This window comes from Solea senegalensis, linkage group LG16 (assembly GCF_019176455.1).
Source record: "Solea senegalensis isolate Sse05_10M linkage group LG16, IFAPA_SoseM_1, whole genome shotgun sequence".
Lineage (NCBI taxonomy): Eukaryota > Metazoa > Chordata > Actinopteri > Pleuronectiformes > Soleidae > Solea > Solea senegalensis.
Window position 1 is genome coordinate 4,751,802 of NC_058036.1, and position 24,575 is coordinate 4,776,376.

At 43.8% G+C, this 24,575-nt stretch overlaps 3 protein-coding genes across 3 annotated transcripts in view; 1 reads left to right on the top strand and 2 right to left on the bottom strand.

The window, feature by feature from the left end:
- Positions 1 to 7,000: 7,000 nt before the first annotated feature.
- Positions 7,001 to 18,038, bottom strand: slc38a6 (solute carrier family 38 member 6). Its single transcript, XM_044046817.1, has 16 exons — positions 17,734 to 18,038; positions 15,448 to 15,578; positions 15,256 to 15,329; positions 14,544 to 14,596; positions 14,416 to 14,455; positions 12,417 to 12,495; positions 10,650 to 10,735; positions 10,507 to 10,565; positions 10,330 to 10,401; positions 9,899 to 9,955; positions 9,536 to 9,615; positions 9,346 to 9,446; positions 9,132 to 9,256; positions 8,787 to 8,931; positions 8,524 to 8,618; positions 7,001 to 8,431 (listed from the first exon to the last, which is right to left on the bottom strand). The coding sequence occupies exons 1-16, from the start codon at positions 17,824 to 17,826 to the stop codon at positions 8,357 to 8,359; spliced, it is 1,365 nt and encodes a 454-aa protein (XP_043902752.1). The 5' UTR covers positions 17,827 to 18,038; the 3' UTR covers positions 7,001 to 8,356.
- A 37-nt stretch (positions 18,039 to 18,075) lies between these two features.
- Positions 18,076 to 21,172, top strand: trmt5 (tRNA methyltransferase 5). Its single transcript, XM_044046816.1, has 5 exons — positions 18,076 to 18,146; positions 18,290 to 18,879; positions 19,927 to 20,051; positions 20,177 to 20,822; positions 20,928 to 21,172. Exons 1-5 carry the CDS (start codon positions 18,139 to 18,141, stop codon positions 20,987 to 20,989), a joined length of 1,431 nt encoding a protein of 476 aa, XP_043902751.1. The 5' UTR covers positions 18,076 to 18,138; the 3' UTR covers positions 20,990 to 21,172.
- The window catches only part of mnat1 (MNAT1 component of CDK activating kinase), a 31,638-nt gene continuing 28,235 nt past the window's right edge, over positions 21,173 to 24,575 (bottom strand). Inside the window, exon 9 of the mRNA XM_044046818.1 lies at positions 21,173 to 21,459. Within this exon, the coding sequence (XP_043902753.1) occupies positions 21,339 to 21,459 (121 nt within the window). The 3' untranslated portion in view covers positions 21,173 to 21,338. The remainder of the gene's footprint in view (positions 21,460 to 24,575) is intronic.

The window sequence follows — 24,575 nt, forward strand, 5'->3', positions numbered from 1 at the left end:
CAAAACGCTGTGGCTTTACTCCCCCTTTCCCTTTCTTCCTCTCCTCGCTCTCTCCCTCGGAGCGCGCCGTGCCGGCTACATCCATAAATGCCACGATCAAAGTCTCCACTTTATTGGTGTTAGACTTGACCTCTGACCTGCACTCTGCCAAATGTCAGCACTCCACATCTCTCTGCTCCAGCTGGAATAAATAAAGAGTCCAGGTCCCAGATCTTACACATCCCTGGAATACACACACCGTCTTGTAAACAACCTCTCAGACATGACCTTACTGAGCAGAGAGGGTCGTGACGGTGAAGCATGCACGCGGGGGAAAGTGGAGAGGAAACACTCTCCGTTATCAACCGCTTTAAACTTACTTTCAGGTTAAAATACACGCATTTTCTCTAAAGTGAAAGAGTGAACGCGAGTGAGAAAAGGAAACGGACCTCAGAAATGGGGGCGTTGTGTTTGTGCGCGTCAACAAACATTGCAAGAAAGATGAGTTTTCTCCTCAGTTAACCTCACGCTTTGCTTGACAGTCCAGCAGAGGGCAGAAGAAGACTGCTTTCCTTCTCTCTCTCTCTCTCCCTCTCTCTCTCTCTCCCACCTCTTTAAAAATCTCTATATCTCTCCATGCCCTGGAGCCAGAGCTGACACATTTACGGCTTGGGCATGATTTGTTTTGTGTCTTTCCTCCACTTCTCCGTCTGTCCATCAAGTCAATGGCCCTGCATCCCTCCTTCCTTCCCTCCTTCCCTATGCTCATCCCTTGACTCACTCACTCATGGGAGAAACTGACAGGACTCCAGAGTCCATAACAGACACTCAACCGGGACTTGTGTGTATGTGTGTACATACACACACACAGACACGGGGGCACGGATACATACAGTTCATCTGATGTATCTCCTCAACACGCCAACGTTTTATTACCTAGGCCAGCGACCAAAAGCCTCCCATATTTCAGAGTGGACTGATATGACTTAATTTCAGCCACCTGTAGAGTTTCCACATTCACTTCACTGTCTACACTCCAATTTATGTCCATGTAACCCAGGACAGCTTAATCCTCTGGCTGCCTGCCCAGGTACACCCTATAGCTGCGGCTAATGAACCATAACATTGGTGCCAAACAGGGCAGCGGGGGGAAGAAGGAGAGTATGGCCCAATCCCAATCCCTCTGACCCCGGTGAGAGAACTCCTTCAGGGCCGATATACTGTACCTCCCCCCACAACCACAAACTCAATTACATCCATCAGTCACGGGTCCAAACTGGGCTAACTCCCCTCCCTCCTCCCGCCATCACAAGAGCCCAAACGCCCTCAGGTATAGAAACCTATTCTATACACTCAGCAGCACATGAACCCAAACCCCCACCCCCACTCCACACACACACACACACACACACACACACACATATTCCAGGGCTCTCCTGTGTGGAGGCAAAGGCACTCCATAAATCACACCTGTAAAAGTTGATGTGGTACTAAACATGCTTTATTCACAAGTGGTGTTTACAGCCGGTGCTGTACCACAGGAAAACACAACTATTCTGCATAAATTAAAGTCATACCAAGGCCAAATGTCATATATATATATATATTCACATACGCTAAGAGAAAAAGTAAGCCCTTTAAAACGACCACAGTGCTGCACAGAATAATAAACTAAAAGACACAATTAAGTAAATGAAAAGACATAAAAATGTGCTCGTTCGACGGTGCCAAAGGTTGGGTTTCATTTAAGAGAACGAAACTGTTTGGACTGCATCACTGAAGTCCGTCCATCTGGACACTGGACGCTTGTCTGTCAAATACTTTGACATAAAGTTTCAGACACTAGTTTAATGCACTGTGTGTGTAACATTACACTGAATAATGTCTGGCACAAACTGAAGATTTATGGATTTTGGGTCAAGGACGACAAAGACACTGGAGATTTGGGGGGTTAGGCAAACTGGACACTCTGAATTGACCATATGTTGTGAATGTGACAGTGAATGGTTGTCAGCTGAGATTGACACAGCGCCCCCTGCCCTCATGTGGAGGATAAAGCCGTAGAAGATGGATGGGCACATGGTCAAGGATTCTTTCCCTAAATAACAACAAGTTGGAAACGGGAGAATCAGATCATGGAGTCGACGCTATGTGGTGAATTTGAGCTCCTCCTAGAGCAGGCTATGGCCAAGAGGAAAGGAATTGGGCTAGTAAACGGAAGGTTGCTGGTTCAATCTTGGGAATGGCTAAGAACTGGTGTGTAATAAATCCAGACGTCAAATTCTCTGTGCGTGCGTGTGCAAAAAACCTTACAAATTCCACTTGTAATCCACTCTGGACACAGGTTCACAGATGTCCCAGCAGCCACGGCACATTATATCCACTTGTTTATGTAGTTTTTAATAGTTTTTCTTGCTGCAACATTCATTTCTCATCATCCAGTATTGATCCGGTGTCTGTTTATTGTTGCTCACGTAAAGCCTGGAGCAAACGTGCCCTTTGTTGACTCACTTTTCCCATGTTTTTATTCCACGTTTTATCGTGTTTGTCGAAGGGTGCCAGTAATCTAGTTACGGGTACAAGTGAAGTGGTTCCACTTGAAACACGCAACACACGGTTGTGGTGAAGGGAGACAGGAAAGGAAAAGGAAAGGAAAGTGGGTTTGGCAAAAAAAAAAAGAAGGAAGGTGTAAGTGGGGGGAATGGTCAGAGCAGAGCATGTAGAGTGGAGTGGTGGTGATAGTGGAGGTGGAGGAGGGGGATTCTGTCACAGCTCCTCCAGTGTAATCGGCTCCAGATGTGAGGCAGCGTGGTCACTGCGCCAGCGAGGCGTCAGGGTTGCATTAAGAGCTCAGCCGAGGGCTGATGGGATCACAGAGACAAGCTCAACCCCCCCCCTCCATCCCAAAAAACACAGACTGAACCCCCATACTGTGCTGCTGACCACTGGTCCTCCATCAGGACCTCCATCAGGAACCCTTTCCAACCTTTCAACCCCTGCTCATCATCTGCCAAACATAACATCAGGAATCCCACATTGTTTATTGGCAAAACACATATTTCACCTTTGACTGGAATCTCTGTCGTCCTCGCCCCAATTTTCTTTTGTTATGTCTTGGCGAGTCGAGTCTATTTTCTTTACATTGAGTCACAGACACTTTCCGAGAGTCCAAACACAAGACAGCGACCTGTAGATTCACAGAAGGAATCCTACAGAGAGAGGACTTCAGTCTTTTGTTTTATAGTTGAGTTGTTCTTATTCTCCTCTCTTCCTCTTGAAGAGATGTGAGTGTAAAAAGAATAAATTGAATGACTTTAGCATCTGCTGCCTCATAAAGAGTCCTCCATGAAAAAGCGAGGAATGCTCTCACTGTGACACGCGGGGCCATGTTTACTGATGGGGCATGGAAATCGATTGAAAACGACGAGAGAGGGGAAGGAGGAGAGCACTTCATCAGGGATGACACCGGGCATTTGGCGAGTCGCGGTTGCACCACCGTGACTGACCGAGCCACCGCTCATCATGCCAACCGCCATTAACACGCGTGCTGTGCAAAGACCCTGGACGCGGCGAGGAATGCTGTGAGGGGGTAAACAGAAAGCAGATGTGGCTCAGACGCTCGTGTCCACTACCTGTGAAGACAGCACTCAGGCACTCAAACTAATGCTGATGATGGAACCCAAGAGACCAGACAAGGGCCTTTCTGCATGGAGTTTCCTCCCACAGTCCAAAAACACTCTAAACTGTGTGAGTGTGTGTGTGTGGATGGTTGTGTCCCTGTGATGGACAGGCGACCTGTCCAGGGTCAGCTGGGACGACCAGTCTTGTGTAAAGTACCTAAAAGGGGACACTTGAGTAAAAGCATCCTACCAGAAAATGACTTAGGTAGTTAAAGGAAGTTAAAGTCACTTTTTTTTTAAATAATATTACTTAAGTAAAAATCTTGAAGTACATGACATTTACTGTACTTAAGTATCAAGAGTCATTTTCTGATATAAACTGTAGGGTGGTAGCTCAGTGGTAGGGCGAGCTGTTTTTTATAAACTACTTAACTGGTTGTTGTTTATCATTTCATTTACAATCAGCTATTTCTATAGAGCAATTATTATTATTGTGTTATTATTATTATTGCTGTTGTTGATGTTATTATTCTGCTTCTGTTTGGACTTCATGAACAGAAACAATGTCACCTATTATTGGCACGGTATTATCATATTATCGGCATGATATTATTGGCACAATATTATCAGCATGATATTATTGGCACAGTATAATCAGGAAGTTATTATCATATTATCGGCACGATATTGGCTATAAAATGGGTAAGATCTGCTATGAGTGTCTACAACATGAGGCTAAAAAGACTTCTATGCAGGCACCATCTAACAATATTATTATTATACATTTATTTATGTTACTGTATGAAAAAGATGTATATCTAGATTTGCGATGACATAAGTAGGCAAAATATTATGTTAATTCCACTACAGAAGAGACTAAATGACATCTGCAGTGGGGTGCAGGGATTTTTTTATCTATCAGAAAAAATTTACTTTTACTTTTTTACTAGCTTTGTATTACCAGAATAGGGGTAGTATTTTTGAAAAATTACTTAGCATCCTCAGTTTCCCCGAGTTGAGAAAGGTCGTCATTCTTTTCTTTGTTACGTGCCCAAGCAAAGATGGCGGACACGTAAACAGTGAAACAATTTAAAAAAAAATACTACCCCTATTCTAGTAATACAAATGCTAAATGCAAATGGGTGAAGTATTCCTTTAAATATCGTGCAAGAGCCTGAGGGAGCACTTGTGTAGCCTACCCACCCATTAAGATAGAAGGTACTCAAATGAGGTCAAAGGTCAAAGTGTGGACAATCAGATCAGACCCAGCTGTTCGTCAGAAATCCAACAACAGAAAAATCATTTTCAAAGAACACGGCCAACACCTCTTAAAACAATACAAGAACCCGGGGGCTGCCAACAGGGTTTCAATTTCAGCCCACCACCGTTCCTCCGCCTCTTTCCACCCTTTAACCCTGGGAGATGGTGTTGTCATACTGCTGGACGTGGGCCCAGAGCGAGTTTAACTAAACAAAAGCACTCCGGCCCCCACGCCACGCCACGCCAAGAACTCCCGCCTCCGCGAGTCCTCCATAAAAACACAAGCCTCGCTCCGCGCTAACATGCGTGTTCTCAGACACACACGACGGAAAGTGGGAGAAAATTGGAGCATCTGGTTATCTCGTCCCATAGTTTAGGGCTTTTATAAACCGAGAGAGAGAGAGAGAGAGAGAGGGAGGGAGGAGTGCCAGTGAGCTGAAATGATGAGGAATGGATGGAGTGCTGTGAACACAGTCTGACACTAGGTGGTAATCCTGTGCTGCATATAGAGATAACTGAGGGGAAGATGCACTGCAGGGGAGCACGAGAACACGTTAGGCCAGGTAACATATCATGATGTCACTTTGAGTACTACTGCTGCTAAAACTGCATCATTTGTCACTTTAACTCACTTTCAGTTTTGATTTTTGCTACTAGCATGTATATATATACATACATACATACATATGTATAGAAATAACATATATATTCCTTTTATATCTCTCTTTATATTCTTGGATGTTTACAGTCTCAGAGGGACTCAGGGTTACATTTCACTGTGCGTTATACGAGTGTAACGACGCATGCGACAAATAAAACGCTTGAATCTTCCACGCTCACGCATTGTGCCGACACCGTTTGAGACGTATACTGTGATTGGCTGGTTTTATTGTTATATTTAAACCCCCCCCCCCAAACTAAAACACTATTTGATTTGAAACCTTAATATAGTTATTATTACACTTTTGGTCATATTGCAGAGCCTTAGTTTACAGATTTATTTAAATTATGAGACAATATGGTAAATATCCCTTGTAGGATAAATTGAATTTTAACCCTTGTCCGTCTGGACTTTTTCTTTTTTGCTTATTTTAACCATAAAAGGGCCAGAAAACGTCCTGTGATTTTGTCCATTTTTCCAGAATAACTTTCAATACCTGGCAGCTATTTACAATGAACTGCATGTTAAAATAGTGCATTATGAAGAAAAACAAAAAGTTGTATTTAAAAAAACACCAGATTTTGAGTGTTACATTTGAAATAGTATAAATTATAAGTGGAATTACCGTAATAACCACATATTGGCTTTGACGTGCAACTTCTCAGCTTTCAGAAACAGTTGGAATTTTTCCAATAGCACAAACTGTTGCGTAACTACGGTAATGCAAAGTGCGCTTGCGCAGACGTGTCGTCTCGGTATCGGTCAGTATCGGTATCGGTACAATACTGGTCAAAATCACTGGTCCGGATATTGTGTATCGCATGCTTCACTGTGCACAGGCTGTAAAAATGTAAATAACAAAAATCAGCAAAAGCATTTTAGCCGAGTCATGTTTGGTGCTGCTTGTTTCTTTTTTTCGGGGAGAATTAATATTTGTGAGAATTGACTCGGCACAAATAATGTGATGTTAACAGCTGTAAATGGTCTAAAATGACAGTATCGGTACTCGAGTTGTCGATAGCCTTGTGCACTGAGTCACTTACTCCTTTGACAAAAATAAAATATCACAAAAAAAGTAGTATAATAATATATTATAAATACCCCATATATCCACTGCTGGAGCTATGGCTAGGCCAGTGATGTTTCCTGGAGTTCGGGGAACCTCCTTTACGGGGCGTGAAGAGTGGGCAGCCACTTCTCTCTGGATGGACGGAGGGGGCTGCTCTGCCTAATTCCCTAAATTGAAAGCAGCAGCTGGGTGGACATCGGTTCCAGAGGCAGCATGAAGACAATCTAAACAACATCGTGATTGGAAACGCACCGAGCATGTGCCTTTCATTAGCTACAGGCCGAACCCACATGACAACACTAAGGAGTGGGTCTCAATGTCAATACTGGGCCTGTCAATCAAACACACAGTTATGAATGTGACATGACGGAGCGATGAGCTTTCCACAAGCAGACTGACATGTCAGCGCAGAACAATTACCCTTTTATTTAATGCCACTCGAATGATTTCTTTATTTTTACATAATAATAGCAACATGGAGTATATTATACGTAGAACCAAAATAGTATCAAATACTTTTTTATACGTAGAACCATTTTAACCTGAGAGTTGTACTCTAAGCGGTGTGGCTACGGAAGAGTGTCACGTGTAAGAAAAAACAATTTGAAAGAAAGTAAAAAATAAAATGACATGAATTGTGAGTATAAAGTCTGAATTCTGAGATTAAAATCAGAAACTCGGTATTCTTCAGAGTTATGACTTCTTCACTTCCTCAGAATTCCAGCTTTCTGACTTCCTGAATTATGATTTTTATCTGACTTTAATCTCAGAATTACAACTTTCTCAATGTTTTTCCTGAATTCTGACTTTAATCTCAGCATTATGAGTTTCTAGATTTTTTTTTCAGAATTCTGACTTTAATCTCAGAATTACAACTTTCTGAATTATGACTTTAATCTCAAAATTATGACTGTAATCTCAGAAATTATGAGTTTAATCCCAGAATTCTTTTTCTGAATTTACTTGAATCTCAGAATTACGACTTTAATCTCAGAATTCTGACTAATCTCAGAAATTAGGATTGTAATCTCAGAAATTATATCTTAAATCTCAGAAATTAGGATTTTAATCTCAGAAATTAGGATTTTAATCTCATAATATATATATATATTTTTTTTAACTTTCTTTCAAAAGCTTGTTTCACATGTGGCCCTAATACTCTTAATATCTTCTGGATGTGGCAAATCAATACACTGATTAAAAGATAAAATTAGAAGGCATAAAAGAAACATTCAAAAACAATAAAATGATTTTCATCAGATACATTTCGGGGGAAAGTAAATTAGTAATAACGTTGTGCAAAAATGTGTAAAAAAGACATGGCAGGTTGACACACGAGGTGCACGATCATCCACAGACAACAACACGACGGTCGTCAGAAGGTGAAAATAGACAAAACACGACGGACACGGAGTGAATTTAAAGTGACAAAAGCCTCACCCACAGTTTGTGCAGGCGGATTAAAAACAAAAAGAGTAACCTGACTCGGGTGTGAGACCTGTAAAAATTAGTGAGTAGATCATAAAAAAAAACACCTTTGGTCTATTTTGGTCCATGTGCACTTGGTTTGCTTAATGTCTTTGAGTTCAAAAGTACAAAAACACTCGTCTATTGTCGAGAACAACTTGTCCAATAGATATTTTTGCTTGAGGTAATGCTGATAAGTCGCAAACAGTTCCCTTTTTTTTTTCTTTTTTTTTACTCTCCAGTACTCAGTTCTCTTTCCTCTGCTCATGTGCTTGAGTTTGAGGCCGAGGGTTACGAGCTCTATACCCACGTCATGAAGATGAAAGAGAGGCTGGCGACTCCCATGATGACTCCAAAGATGATCAACAGTATGGCCTGGAAACAAACAACAAAAAAACATTGCGGATAATAAATATAAACGGTTTAGTCTGCGCGTGTATTTGTGCAGCTGTGTCGTGTGTGTTTACCCCGACGGAGTCAAAGGATCTGAGGGTCTGTGTGCCAATCTTGAGGTAGAAGATGCTCGGGAAAATAAACATCAGGCAGGTGGATGTTGTTGATCCTAAGGAAGTAAAAAAAAAAAAGCCTTTGACTTGCACTGACTACATACAGGGCTGTATCATTCATAATATATGAGCAAATACTGTGACTTCAGCCCGCGTGATCAATAACTGTGGAATGTTTGGCTGCTTTTACGCTCACTGGAAACAGCTGTGGGAATCATACGTACCCACTATTCCAAACACGTTTCTGATATCGGGGACAAAGATGGCCATGATCAGCACCACGCCCAGGATGCTTAGGGTTGTGATGATGTGGATCGGCCAGGAGAAAGGACGACTTCCGCGGATCAGCAAGATCACAGCCTTACGGGCCTGGAGCACACAAAATAATACACCAAATTCATCTTAAGACACACGTCCATCCATATATCCCTGAACATTTGGGTCATAACAATCTCAAAATAGCCAAAAATTTATATTTTAGAGCTTTAAAATGATAGATTTGCTAAAGCACAGCTTTATAAATAACAAATAAGTGGATATAGAGATAGAGACGGCGGTGCTCTACTTACAGGGAAATGAATCAGAGGTACGGTCAGCAACACGGAGAGGAGGATGGCCAGCCGGACCAGCATCACCATGACATCCCGCGGCATGAACGCGTCGTAGCCGAGCAACAGCTCCGAGTTCACCTGAGCTGTGAGCAGGAAGCAGCAGGCAAAAGAGTGAGGACACGGGTTTTTAAGGAGAAGCTACAGTCACTGTCTTTTTTTAATTCAGGTTTACCGTAGAAGGTGAGGTAGCCAAACAGCGCGGAAATTAGGTAAAGCAGGAAGCTTAAGCCGATACTGACGTTTGTAATGTTCTGCATCCGGGCCTTAGTCGGCCTGAAAAGCACAAGGACATGTTAAATGCACGTCATTAGAGCAAATTTGATATAATATAAACATATAAGTATATAATTAAATGAACTGACCGGTCCAGTTCACAGTAGATGGGCAGGATAGCGGTGTGGCACAGAAAGGAGAAGGCCATGGTGGGGATGGCGTAGGCACTCTGCGACACACAGAGGACAGAGGTGGGGGGGTTTGAACGTGCGAGCTGAAAAACCGGAATATTCGGAGGATTCTGGTCTCAAAGCGGCATCAAGCTGGGTCTGAACAAGTGGCCCCGACGTGTGTGAACGTGCATACCACATGTGTATGGGGAGCTTTTCTGTGTAGCACACATGTGACGGCCAGCTGCGCCGTGAACTTAGGTCCCTTTTACACGTGTAGCCACTCTTCCTTAAATAAGTGGTGCGGACCGCGCCGCACACCCACCATTTTTATATACATACCTCGCTGGAGATGACAAAGAGTTTGGGCGTACACTCTGAGTCAGTGGAATTTGATACCTGGAGAAACAAAGCGAGAAGAGTGGAGTGAGTTATTTGTAAGAGACGAGGAGACGTCCTCTGTCGAGAGTGTGCAGCCCGAATTCCACCCATTCCAAATGAAAACAATTAGCTGATGCCAGGACTGCATCATTTCTACAGGTCAGAGTTCACTTCCAGGCTCAGACAAGGTCACCCGGACTTCCTTCCCCCTCAGGACTGGCACCATTCATCCTAAACAGTGCTCTACGAGCTTCTCTGGTCCTCATCAGCCGGAGCTGACCCAATCAGGGAACTCGATCCTCTGGGTTTTTCCCCCCTTCTAATCCTTTGGCCGTGACATTGGAATCTTATGAATAAGCACAGGAGGAAACAGGGTGGGGGACGGTTGTCACCTGGGAGGCTCCTGAAAGCAGAGTCACGTTGTGAGGCAGCGGGCAGGGGATGGACCACTTCTTGACCACAACCTGGAAACGAGACGACACAGTGGAGGAGAAGAGGTGATGTGAAGAAAAAAGATGTCATTTTTGGAGGAGGGGAGGGAGGGGAGGGGGGGGCAATTAAGAACTCACCACAACTGTGAAGTACAGCATGAAGAAGAAAGCGATGCTACTGGTGTATCCGAGGAAGCCTGCGATGTAAGAGACGTCTGGTGAGAATCAAGCGTTTGATTTCAGGCCGAGCAGCAAACCGACGCACTGTTTGATACACCTACCAATTTTTGGCAATATTGACAACGGTAAAACAACGCAGATTGTGACTACGATCAGAAGCATTCGGCCATCTTCATACCAGGTGTTTCTGGAAAACAAAGAGAGGACATAAATCATTTAAAAAAACTTTTGTCTCCCTGCATGTGAAAATGTCAGGGATGACAGAGATGAATCTTTGGTGCCTTAAAGTGGACGAGCTCTGGAAATTTGTCTCCATTTTGTGCTCAAATAAAGAGCGACAGATTCGTCATGTGGTACGAATTAAGAGGCTTGAGCTCTTGCGAACCATAACAATTATGTAATTCACATGCAAACGTCAGATGAGACCACATTTCACTTGCCGGATTTTTACAGAAGAGGGAAAATATTTTCCTTAGCTCAGGGATAGCCTTGACGGTTTACTCAGGATTGAGGAGCTCTAGGAGGAGGAGGAGGGGCAGTGATGGAGGTGACACATGTGAAAGGCATGCTGGCTCAGTCAGGGGTTGGGGTCGGGTGGGGAAGGGTGCTGCTGTGTGTTGGACTGCAGCGCGGGGGTCACGAGGGACTGGCTCCACAACTCTTTATGGGGCTTCCACAGTCAGCAGCACCTGCTCTGACCACATCAACACCCACTGACCCTTGTTTGGCAGTTTCACAGCTGTGGCGCTTCCATAGGCGCTGATGGATTCGTCTCTGCGTCTACACCGCTCTCGGTGAGAGACCTTCCACTCTCTCTCCCGTCCAATCGCTTCTACTCCAGCCTAAGTTTAGCCGAGGCGTTCGCCCGCGGCTTCACTAACCAGCCTTCTCTGCTTTTACCAAAAAGAAACCCCAACATCGACCGTCATTAGGGTCCATTTTCAGAAGCCTTGAGGCTCAATGCAAAGGCACAGGATACCCAAAAGACCCATGAAATGTGTAACATTTCACGGCATAACAAGACGCAGGAAAAGCAGCTCAGTTAAGGTCGTAGCGCGAGTGCCAACGAGGCAAGATCAGCATAAAGCCACAGCGGTCCACATCTGCGGCCTTGAACGTTAACTTAAACACGATTGGAGAATCTTAAACAGAACGAGTCAGAATAAAGAAAAGCTTTTTAATATCAGGCAACCTCGTTTGTTTTAGGTTTGACGGAATTGACTTGTTTGTTCAGTTCACATCCCAAATCTGCTCATTAACAGCAACGTTGTGTTTCCCCTCAGCAGTGAGCTGCAATTAGAATGGCAAAACTGATATCCCCTTGTATCAGTCTGATTCGGGTGAAAGGAGAGCACTAATACAAAGCAGCTGTGTGTGTGGAAGAGTCAGATGTTGACGGATTGGGCCGAGAGGCGGCTACAACTCTCGCTTAAACCAGTGTGGCCAATAATAAAGTGATAGTTACATTCTTGGCCGGCGACTTGGCTTGGAGGGCTCGTCCTCGCAGGCCAATGAAAGACACGGGCGTCTGCTGCTGAAGGGTGATGAATGGCTCCGTGTCATAAACACATTTCCTCTGGGCATGTTTCATGCTATACAACACAAGGTTTCCCCCCCTCAATTGCTCACAGACACACGTGTTCGTAGTGCGCCGCGGTTCGATGAAAAATCTTCTTCCACCACATTATTCATACATTCTTATTGCCCCCGGCTCATTCCAGTTTGTGTAGCTTTGCGCAGAAGCGTAAACTTTGGCTCCAACGTGATCTACGGCATCATTCGTTATCTTAATGCGGCTCGTTTAAAAAGGAGGAGCATACATGTGGTATTTTTTCTTGGTGATGGAGCTCACGGAGCTTTACACCTACTCTGTGTTGTCTGGGCCCAGGAAGCTGCTCACGGCCGCAGGAAGCTCTGACTTCAAGATGAACAGATAGGATGACATTGCTGGGGAGGGGGAGAGAGAGAGAGAGGGAGAAGAGCGGTTCAGCACATGTGTTTTTCACATTTAAAAAGAAATATAAACTGCACACAATCTAATAAATCAAGTCGACTGCCGTGTTTGTGATTGTGCTGCTACGGGCGATCCTACGCTGCTGTGTGAGGACGGTGTGTGTCCACCACAAGGAAATAGAAAGCAGGGTGGAGGGGTTGCACCGCGGCTCTGAGCTAATGCAGATGGGTGGGGCAGGCAGCTCTGAGGGATCATCAGCAAAGCCCTTGGTACAGAGGAACAGACATTATGCAGCTCTTCCAGTTGCTGGAGACCAGGAGCAGCAGCCAGGATGGAGGAATGCTAACAATAATGATCTCTGACGCTAATCCAGGTATTTCTAACCCTACTCAGCCCTCACTAGGAAACAGGATATTATCTGAATTTGATGGGTTCCAACATACTTCCCCCCTCCCGAACACTCGCGCAGCCAATGAGAGGAGGCGCCGAGGTCACATCAAGCCCCCAAAAACATGAGACGGAAAAGGGAAAACGGAAGATGGAGACTGCACTGGGAAAAGAGGATATGTTTGCTCCAAAACAGGGGATTCAGTTCCCGTGTGTGGTCACTCATAAAGGGAGATAATGTAAAGGGATTTAAATTTGTGAAGCCAGGCATAGCCAGAGTTAACTGGGACCTCACTGCCCCTGGGGCAGGTCTTGCGCTCGCCATTTAATAAGCCGAGCCCATAATCCCTTAGATCCTGTATTTGTTTATAGAAGAGAATTCCTCCAACAGTCCTTCAGCCCACACAGACACAAGGACACTCACTCTGAGAATACCCAATGACGTTTATGAGCAGCAAACTCTGCCAATAATGGGTTATAATGAGGCGACAGTTGCTTTCGATTTTCAGACAAAACGTTTCACTGCAAAAGTTCATCCAGCGACTAAACTAAACGTCTTTTTAACAACACAAATGGGAAACATGGACACAAGGGCCGGGATCACACGATGCAGTGCTTTAGTTTCAGGCATATGGTTAACTTTAATTCAGTAACACTTTTATGAGAAATCCCCGAAAGGATGATACTTACATCTCTAAACAAACAAACAAACAAAAAAAAAGGCCCTTGAGTGAAGAAAAGGGATTATTATTGGTCAAGTGGTAAGAAAACATGTTCTAATAATAAGCATTCATGTAAAATTGCTGCAGACCTTGTGTGTGTGGTCACAAAGCAGTGAGTGTGTGTGTGTATTCAACAGAAGCCAGAGCCACTTTCATTTCATTATGAGTGAAGGGAGAGGTAGGCTGTGAGAGCTCTGGGCCGGTCAGTAATTAAGGTCAATTGGCCCATCAGCCTTTGGCAGTGCAGATGAATGTTTACTCAGAGTGAGACTAATTGCACTCTTATAAAAGAGGCACGGGGTGTAGACAGATGCGTGCTGGAGTGCCGGCTCTCACAATCTCACACATACTGCCCCATGCTGGGAAAACCACAAACATACCAGAGGGCCTGGCAATAATCCACTCAGCCGCGCCACTAATGACTGCAGAGGAGCTTACCCACCTCCGTCCTCCACCGCTTGTGGCCGAGGCACAGATAGAGATGGCAGTGGAGCGAAGTGAGGGGACGGGGGGGGGAATAAATGGAAGAGTCCCATTAGGCTACTCAACACTCAGAGGTTTTTACCATCACTGATCAATTAGACACAAAGTCAGGTTTCAGGCCCAGGGGAGGGGTCTGTGAGGGCAGCAGCGACAGAGTCAAAGGTTATCAGGGAAGCCGGGATAATGGCCTTACAGGAAGCGGGGAGTAGTAAAACTCAGATCTCCAGTAGGAGGCACTATCTACCTCCACAATGAACTGACAAGAACTGGGGCTCACAGCACTCACTCACAGTCCAAAGTGTAAAATTGAAGCAGACTTACCGCCCATATTTTGAACGAGAATAGCGATGCCAACGAGAAACTGAGAAGAATTTCAAAAAGGTGAGTGTGCGTATTTGTGAAAGATACACATGCATGAATTTCATTGTCATCCACAAGGCAACACTTACCTTTCCTGGTTTTTGCAAGGCTTTCCCTCCAAGATCTTCATATGAATTGATGCCTATGAGAGTCGAGTCAATGACAATGACTACACCAATAATCGCACTCTTGATTTAAAATCCCATGCATATTCCTGTTTACATGTTTCAGAGCTCAGTCTGATTATAACTCACAACTCAATCCACGTCCTTTGCTGTAAAACCTCCAATATGGTACTATAATCTGATTAAGAAGTCTAAATAATGTAACTAACAGTACAGGCTAATTGTGGTGAAGGCAATCATAACATTATGTTTACGTAGCAGTATCTGATCAAACTATTGCCATAATCAGGTTCATATCTGGATATTCATGTAAATGCAGTTAATGAGCCGTACTATAATCAGCCATTTAAGAAGAATAGAAAGAGATTAGCCTAACATCACATTCTCAACAGAAACTGGACGATGATTAGTAGTTCACACATTCCATTATAATCTCTTTTAATCTCCTGTCTTGGCTCATTATCAAGCATTACTGCCACCTGAATCAAATAGGAGGAAAAACAAAAGAGAGGAATATACAGTAGGTCTTAAAACAGACGACAAAGCATGTAGCCCTGAGTTAATCATGAGTGAAGAAAGGGCGGTGGTTCAGGGTGTGGATTTAAACATCTGGCTGACACCTTTATGGACAAAGCTCATCTAAAGTTAGACTGTGTATCCATTGATAGTCTCTCACCTGTTTGGTCACATAGCTTCAGGAGGAGGTGGACAGAGTACGCTGCCAGGCTGGACACCAGTATCAACAGAATACTAGTGATGAAAGGTAGATTGGAGCGAGATCAGTGGCTGAATATGTCAAAACATTTGGAAAGCGACTTGATATTTAAACCACTCCACGTTGTGGAAGGCGTGACGAGTGCATTCTCACCAGAAACCAAATATACCAGTGCTTGCCATGGCATAAGCCAGACCCAGTATACCACTGCCCATGATGGCATTCATCAGGTTAAACACGGAGGACGTGAAGGAAGCTCCTTTGTCCCTGGTCTGTCCTGATGTCTGCAAATGTAAAAAGAAAAAAGAAAAGAAAGGAGAGATGGTGGAAAGATAACAAAGTTAAACAGTGAGTGTGAAGATAAAGGAGAGCAGAAGAAATCGGATTATTTCTGTAAGAGCTTTAGTGGACAGTATTAACAACAACTGGCCTGTCCTGATGATGGATGTCATAAAACAACACTGCAGTGGCATGTAGGATCAGGGGATGGAAATGGGAATGGATGGGCTGGGATTTGAGCGGCTGGCTGTGTGTGGGACAGCTGCCTGAGCTCAGGATAAGGGGAGCTGCCCAAACTGCCTGACCTCTTTAATAGGGGATATCCTGGAGAGAATGAGTAGCAACTCTGGTGTCGGTGTCACAACAAGCTCAAAATTGACCTGCGAGCTGCTGAATCTGATTCACCCCGAGCCTACAGTACTGAAAGACTGGAAGTAAACTATGACACCAGGATGCATGCATACATAGACAGACTGCAGCATATGAATAAAGACAAATAAAAATAAAACAAATCAAATGTTAAACTGAGAGTGTGGCTTTTAAAATAAAGATGCAACAGCACAGTCATGTTATACGAGAGGGCAATGTACAATTCACTAACCCAAGTGCAATAAAATGACGACAACATGCAATTTATCTCAAACGCTTTAAAAATCTATGCGTATTTTACATTTTGGTCCCTTAATTACCTTGAAACCTGAATCTTGAGGTCCCTACTTCCTGGTTTGAGTCAGAACATGGCATTTTATATTCTTCATCACCCGTCTCCACTAACTGGAACACAGTCTGTCTGCTTCTTCTTATTTGTTGTTATCGTCATGTTTACATATTTTTCTGGTTTTAGTCTTATTCCATTAACTTGCCTGTGGGGCTACTGAAATAAATTTGCCAATGTCTATAATCTTTCATGTCTATATGTTGATGTTCATAAACGTGCAAAGTCCCTCTTCACAAAAAAGTAAAATGAAAAGATAAGAAGTGATAATTGAACTGTATTCCTGCTGAGGGCCTCAGGTTTTTCCCATCATGCTCACCCGACCAGCACAATGCTGAGTGAATCAGCGTTTACCCATAACACAGATAGTACTATCATGATTGGTTTAATTAAGTGAGTGGGTTTATCTGACACGGAGACTTTTAACTAATAATTACAATGATAAATATTATAAATTGTGATTATTATGAATCCTACAAAACTACTAAATGAATCTACATCTTTCTGCTTCTGGTCTTTCTCATTCTGATTTATCAACTCTCTTAAACATCAAAATGTCAGAAGACTTCAAACCATTGACAAATATTGAAAAGTTCACACATACATCACCCATAGAAAAACTGTCACTTTCAACCAGATATAAGACAATAACTACTTACGAAAAAGAACATAAGGTTACGTCTTCTATATTAACGTTAACAGTCTTATGAGGAGTTTATGTTGCACAAGCACAACTACAAGTAAGACTGGGTGAGTTCATACAAAAGTGTAGAAGGTAGACTCTGTAACGCTCCCTCGAGAACCACCGATTTAATCCTATAATAATCACGATGAGTAAACTGGTGTAAAAGTCAGAACATATCTACTTGAAAGTGTTTTTTTTTCCCACTTGACTAAACAATACACGTCTGTCATTATACTAGTAGCATGTGTTTTTAAAATACTTTTTTTGTTTGGTTTTTTAAAGTGCTAGGCTGGAGAAACTGGAATTATCCTAAATGTGGAGGAAACAAATGACACATAATTGACATTGGTGCATTCAAAACCAAGATCCTCTAAAGACAGACAAGTGCTGTTACAGACCAGTTACGTTTCCCACTTTCATTAGCACTTTAACACTTGTTTACTAATGTAAAGTGCTCTACTATTAAGGAATTGTATGTATACATTTTTTTAAACAATGGAACTAATGTCTTTATGTCTTATAATTGCTATTCATTTGTTTTAGTTTTCCTATTGTCGTTGTTATAGAGACTGTGGGGAACAAAATAATCCATTAAATGCTGTAGACGTCGTTAAGGTGAACTTTAAATTGCTGACTGAGCAAAGAGAAAGAACACCAGAGAGAAACTATTGTAACATAAATACATACAAACACCATAAACTCAGACTGAAGCACAATTAATTGACTGTAACACGAGAGACAGTGACGTTTTTACACTTACATTTGACAGTAAAGGAGAAGTTTCACTGTCTTCACTGTCCACGGCGGTGTACTCGCTGTATGAAGCTGGGTGTCCATTTCTATTAACACTCATTTTCTACACGGGGAAACTAAACACCGTGAACTAACTACAGTAAACGAACACTCGGTGCTCCGTGTCGCCACTTCCAGCTGCTCCACTTCACGTCAAATCACGGTTTAATCCACTCTCCACTGTGGAAAACTCATTCGCTGCTCACTGTTGTTGTTGTTGACTGCCCACCACGTCACGTGCCTCCCACTTCCGTCGCATGAGAACGTCAGAGAGAAGAGCGTCCAATCAGGAATGAGCTGTACCCTCCTCTGACCAATCACATGTGGTCCAACACTGATGACGCAATTCAAGCGTGCCTGTTGAAAACGGAGGATGTCAAGGTCTGAGCTTAAATTGTGAATTTTTATCGATAATTAGAGCATGGTTGTGACTTTTTGAGCGTCGTGTTGTTAGTTATGTGTTAAAGCTAACGTTTGCTTTGCAGTTCAGATGTGTTTGTTCCACGTTTCCGCTTCTATTTCAGGCTCCTCGTCAGAGTCTTATCATCTGCACACACTCTGAGAAACCTAAAACCTGCTGCTGCTGTGCGCCGGAGCCTGTGTTCTGCAGCCTCCGTCTGTCCTGACTCTGTTTTCAAGCCCATAATGGAGCCAAAACTTTACCAGCCGCCTCCAGGGGTTCGAGGTATGACCTCGCTGGACAAAGAGGCCTTCACACAAAGCATTTCTGTCCCAGCTCTACGGGTGCCCACCAGTGTCTTGAACAAAGTGATTAAGAGCCTGAAAAAGTGCGCCCTTCAGCGCCCAGGATTGTCCAGAGTGGTACAAGATACAGAAGACAGTGGGGACTTTCGTCTATTCCTGTTGGACCCTCACAGAATTTCCTCAAAAAGCTCCTTCTCTGAGGCTGAAGCTGAGGCTCTGAGGGCTTTTGGCGTTGATGACGAGCTTGTGTCTCATGAGCTGCAGCTGACCTACGACAACCTGAAGAGTGAAGAAGTGCTGGAGGCTGTGCTGCCTCAGGGCCAGGATGTGACCTCTGGGTTCAGCCGGGTGGGACACATCGCACACATGAACCTGAGGGAACACCAGCTCCCATACAAGAACCTCATAGGTGAGATGCACACGTTTAATAATGGGTGATATTCTCACTCATTGGAAGGTGACAGTGACAGACACTCATACTGATCAAACCCTTGTTCTGTTATGTGCAATCTATTCCTTTTTCATCGTCTGTGAAACTGCTTGTGCCAAAAAGTGACCACCGAACGCGTTCTTCTGAAGTCTGTTGATGAAAATGTTTAACTTGTGATGTCATGAGTTGATTTATGGCAAACATATTTATCAACTAAGATCATAAAAGCTGGAATTGGCTATTATCTTGAAAATGTTGCCTTCACTTACTGTAGTAAAAAATATACTCCTGCGTTTGGTCGCAATAACATCTTAATTAACTTATAGAAAAATGTTTTTTTTAAGAGTTTAAACTTCAGTCATTTGTGTAGAAATGAAAATATACATTTTTAAAAGTTATAGAAATGAGATAAAATAAAAAATAGTAACAATACATTGTATTGAACATGAGCGGAAAGGTGGTTGGTGCAGATGACATACCTGTGGAGACGTCTTGGAGAGAGCAGTGGACTTTTTGATCAGATTGTGTGACACAATCCTGGAGAGTGAGAAAATGCCTGTGGAATGGAGAAGAAGTGCCAATTTTCAAGAACAAGGGTGATGTGCAGAACTGCAGTATTAATTACAGAGGTATAAAGTTGATCAGTCACACCTTGATGACATGGGAAAGAGAAGTGCAGATCAGTGAGCTGCGGCAAGAATACCACAGATGCAATGTTTTCCTTTGAGAGTGTTGATGGAGAAATATAGAGGAGGAGTTGTGCTTTGTCTTTGTGGACTGAGAGAAAGCTTATGATCGGGTGCTAATAGAAACTGTGGTATTCTATGAGGAAGTCAGGAGTGATGGATACTGTGAAGATGCAATGAGAAGCATAAGTGGATTCGTTTAAATCAGACACAAGACATTAGTGAGGCCGGCGACGATATGTGGATTAGAGACACTGACACTGTCAAAAAGACAGTAAGCAGAGCTGGTTTAAGGAGTCAAACTCTTTGCCTCAACAAGTGTGATGCTTCTTTTTTGTAGGTCAAGTTATCATGGACAAAAACCCCAGTGTGACCTGTGTGGTCAATAAGACAAACACAATTGACTCAACGTACCGCAACTTTAAGATGGAGGTGCTGGCCGGAGAGGAGAACATGGTGGCCAAAGTAAGTTATAGAACAAATAAAAAAAATAATCTCATGTTATTTGTACACACATTTCCCATCTCAGTTATTATTTAATGTAATTCGAACACTTTTTGATGCTCATGTCGTTGATCTGTGTGTTGCAGGTGAAAGAAAACGGGGTGACTTACGAGTTCGATTTCTCCCGCGTGTACTGGAACTCCCGGCTGAGCACCGAGCACCAGCGCGTGGTGGAGCTCGTCAAACGCGGCGACACGGTCTTCGACGTGTTCGCCGGCGTGGGACCCTTCGCCATCCCCGCCGCGCGCTCGGGCGCCACCGTGTTCGCCAACGATCTCAACCCGGAGTCGCACCGATGGCTGCAGCACAACCGCAAACTCAACAAGGTGGAGAGCAAAGTCCAGACGTTCAACCTGGACGGCAGGGCTTTCATCCAGGGACCTGTGAAGCAGGAGCTGCCTGCGCTGTTGAAAGGAAAAGGCAGCGTTCACGTGGTGATGAACTTGCCTGCCTTGGCTTTGGAGTTTCTGGATGCATTTCGAGGTCTCCTGCAGGAGCAGGCTCCCTGTGATGACCATCTACCCACAGTCTACTGCTACGGCTTCTCGAAAGACGACGACCCCGAGACAGATGTGGTGAGGAGGGCGTCGCACAGCCTCGGATTCTCCCTGGAGAACAGATGCTCTGTGCATTTTGTGCGTAATGTAGCGCCCAACAAGGACATGATGTGTGTGAGATTTACACTCCCTAAAGAGGTCCTCTTCGGCAGCAGCAGCAGCAGCGAACAAACAGGTGAGGATTCGATTAATTTGAATTTGAAAATATTTATTTTACAACTCAGTGGTTATTCTCCTTTGTTTACCTTCAAATGTTGTGTTTTTCTGTGTGTCTCCACAGAGTCTTCAGGAGAACCAGTCCCAAAGAGACAGAAGTGTGAAGAAACCACAGATTCAACATAACATGTGCTATTTTAGTTGGAAGCTTTCGTTAAAAAAAATATAGGAATATCGCACGAGTTACAGATGTTTAATCTTGCCATCGGAAATTATGGCAAGAAGCAAACCTTGGTTAAATACTTTATCACCCTCTGATCATATCATTTTGTTCACTCATTTTTAAATAAACCTGTAAAATGACACAAATCCTGTTTTCAACCTGTGGTTTATTTCAATATAAAATTAACACAAAATATAAAAACGTATATACATTAACAAAAAAAACACGTCTACCCACCACAGCAGCTCTTCATAGTCGTAGCAGCGCAGTATTTATAGTCCGTTCAGTCACGTTTCTACCTAGTAGCTACTGTTAGCCTTTTAGAGGAAACAGCCCGCTGAAAGCATCCTGAATGGCCCGATGACACGCCAAAGCCGAGGTGTATCCTCCAGCTGTGTCCTGAGGCATGGCGGCACGCACGTGGTTCAGATACCTGAGAACACACAGAGAGCCGTGGTCAGTAACAGGAGGGAGGTATTTTGTAAATAATGCGACAGACTGGCAGCCTGAGAGCTGCTTTCAAAAAGTGGTTCCTGCGAGGGGACGTTTATTCTTCATTAAATCCACACTTGAAGTTGTTTTTTCTGGCTCTCTGGAACACTCTTGGCTCTTTGAGGAGATCGACGTAGAGACATACGCGCATTAACGCTGGAACACCTTGTGCCTAAAAGCCTCCCCAACACAACTCTATTAAAGTATTATAAGTGTCTTTTATTTTTTAGGTGCTTACAGATGTATCCTGCCAAAGCCCCTTTTCAGGTTCTAATGAAAAGCCAAAAGTCGGTGTTTATTTTCACATTGGGGGGCACAGATGGAACAGTTGGGACTGTTCTGTCTCTAACCTGTGCAGCCACTTTAATCCTTCCTCCTCAGTTGTCTGCCGTCGGAAAAAAAAAATTGGCCGTTTGTTCACATGTTCGGTGCAGCTTTCTTGCATCATCCGACGACAAAGCTAACTAGTACCGCGCGCGGTTCTGAACGGGTTCGAGCCGACCCGCGCGAGTCGCCGTGTGCCACGGCTCCCCGCGCGCCTCGCGCTCTCACCCGTTCATTCACCGCGCGCGGTACTAGTTATTTTCAGTACTAGTTATTTTCAGCGGCGTCCCCGCACATGTCGATCCAAATTTCGGGGGGGATCGGCAACGTATGGCAAAGTTATAGGGCACTTCCTGTTTAAAATGGCCGACTTCCTGTTCGGTCAAATGCGCGTCCGTAAACGTGTTCAGGGAAGTTCCCTTGTCTTACATATCAAGTTTTGTGCAGATCGGACAATCTTAGAGTTGACTTCCTGTTTCGGGCATTCCACTTCCTGTTGGGAGGTCATCTTTTGCAGACATGCTCAGGACAGGTCCCTGGTGTGACATATAAGGTTTCATGCAAATTGGACAACGTACGGCAAAGTTAGCAGGCACTTCCTGTTTAAAATGGCCAACTTCCTGTTCGTCTCTGGAAACATGTTCAGGGAAGGTCCCGTAACTCACATATCTAGTTTTGTGTCAATCGGACAATGCAAGACTTTACTTCCTGTTTCGGGCGTTCCACTTCCTGTAGGGAGGTGACCTTTTACAGACATGCTCAGGACAGGTTGCTGGTGTCACATATAAGGTTTTGTGCAGATCGGACAATGTACTGCAAAGTTAGAGGGCACTTCCTGTTTAAAATGGCCGACTTCCTGTTCGGTCAACGGCGTCTCCGTAAACATGTTCAGGGAAGGTCCCGTAACTCACATATCTAGTTTCGTGTCAATCGGACAATGTAAGACTTTACTTCCTGTTTCGGGCGTTCCACTTCCTGTAGGGAGGTGACCTTTTACGGACATGTTGAGGAAGGGTCTGGGGTCCCACATACTAAGTTTCAAGTGGATACAACAATCCCTGTTGGAGCAGCATCAAAAACTATAAATGTAATTCTGTCTGCTGTCACCAGGGGGCGCTGTATTTGAAAATTAATATTTTCATATAGACGTGTTCAGGGCCGGACTGTCATCAATCCTTGCAAGTTTGGTTCAGATCGGACCAGGATTGGCAAAGTTGTAACAGTTTGTTTTTTTAGAATTTTCTACCACCACCAGGAGGCGCTGTTTTCAAAATGTACCGTTTCAGCAACACAGTCGTCTTCAGCAACAAACCATCATCAACTATAGCAAGTTTGGTTGGGATCAGACCTTCCGTCGCAAAGTTATAAGAGTTTCATTGTCTGTTGTGAAAAATTATTATTATCTCCAACTTTGGCGCCCCCTATCTCGTACGCCATACAATATTTTAAAAAGCTTTTGATAACTTTTGATGCTCAACTCGTCCACATTGATCTCACCAAGTTTGAAGGTGATCGCACAAAAGCTCTAGGAGGAGATAATTGAAATACAAGCTGTCATACTGTCTGCTGTCACCAGGGGGCGCTGTTTTCGAAATTGAATATTTTCATATAGACGTCTTTAGGGCCGGACTGTCATCAATCCTAGCAAGTTTGGTTCAGATCGGACCAGGATTCGCGAAGTTGTAGCAGTTTGATTTTTTGTCCCAAAAATCCGACTTTGCGTCGTTGCCATGGCAACACCGTTAAACGATTCGTCGTCATATTGATCACACATCATCTACCATGTGTTTTGACTGTTGTCACCAATGTTGAGTGCGGTACGATTATCTGTGTAAAAGTTATTCCCGAAATCGTAAAAAAACTTTTTTTTGGTGTATTTTCTTTCACCACAAGGAGGCGCTGTTTTCAAACTTCACCGTTTTTTCATAGACGTCTTCAGCCATGGCCCATCATCAATCATAGCAAGTTTGGTTTGGATCGGACCTTCCATCGCAAAGTTATAAGAGTTTTGTTTTTCTGATGCGAAACATCAGAATCATCACGAACTTTGCCGCCCCCTATCTCGCGCGCCATGTGACATTTGAAAAAACTTTTGATACCGTGAGCTCCTCAACTGGTCCACAGGGACCTCACCAAGTTTGAAGGTGATCGCACGAAAACTCTAGGAGGAGTTAGTTCAAATACCATTGCTGCGAATTCGCCAAAATCGCCAAAAAATCGCCAATCAACCCAAGATGGCGGAATTCCTGTTGGGTTTGGATCATGGTCATAATGTAATTTTTTCTTCATCCTGACCCACTACACATGTGTACCGAATTTCGTGTGCGCATTCCCCAGACCTTCCTGTTTATTTTACATTGGGGGCACGATGGAACAGTTGGGACTGTTTGTCTCTAACCTGGCAGCCACTTTAATCCTTCCTCCTAGTTAATAAGTCGGAAAAAAAAATAATAATAATTCACATGTTCGTGCAGGTTCTTGCAACATTGCTCAACCCTAATAAAGCAAAGTCCTCCGACAACTGAGACAACACGTAGCTTTGCCCCTCAATACTGCCCCCCCCCTGCAGAAATCATAGCCCTTGCAGAGAGGTCTAAAGCCCTCACACGAGTCTGGCTTCGTGGCCCTTGTTCCTGTGAGCCAGGGAAACATCAAAGTGAAATGGAAATCAAGAGCACAGACAGTCCTCTGTGATTTCAGTGCTCATTCAAACTGCTTTACACAGTAACCCAA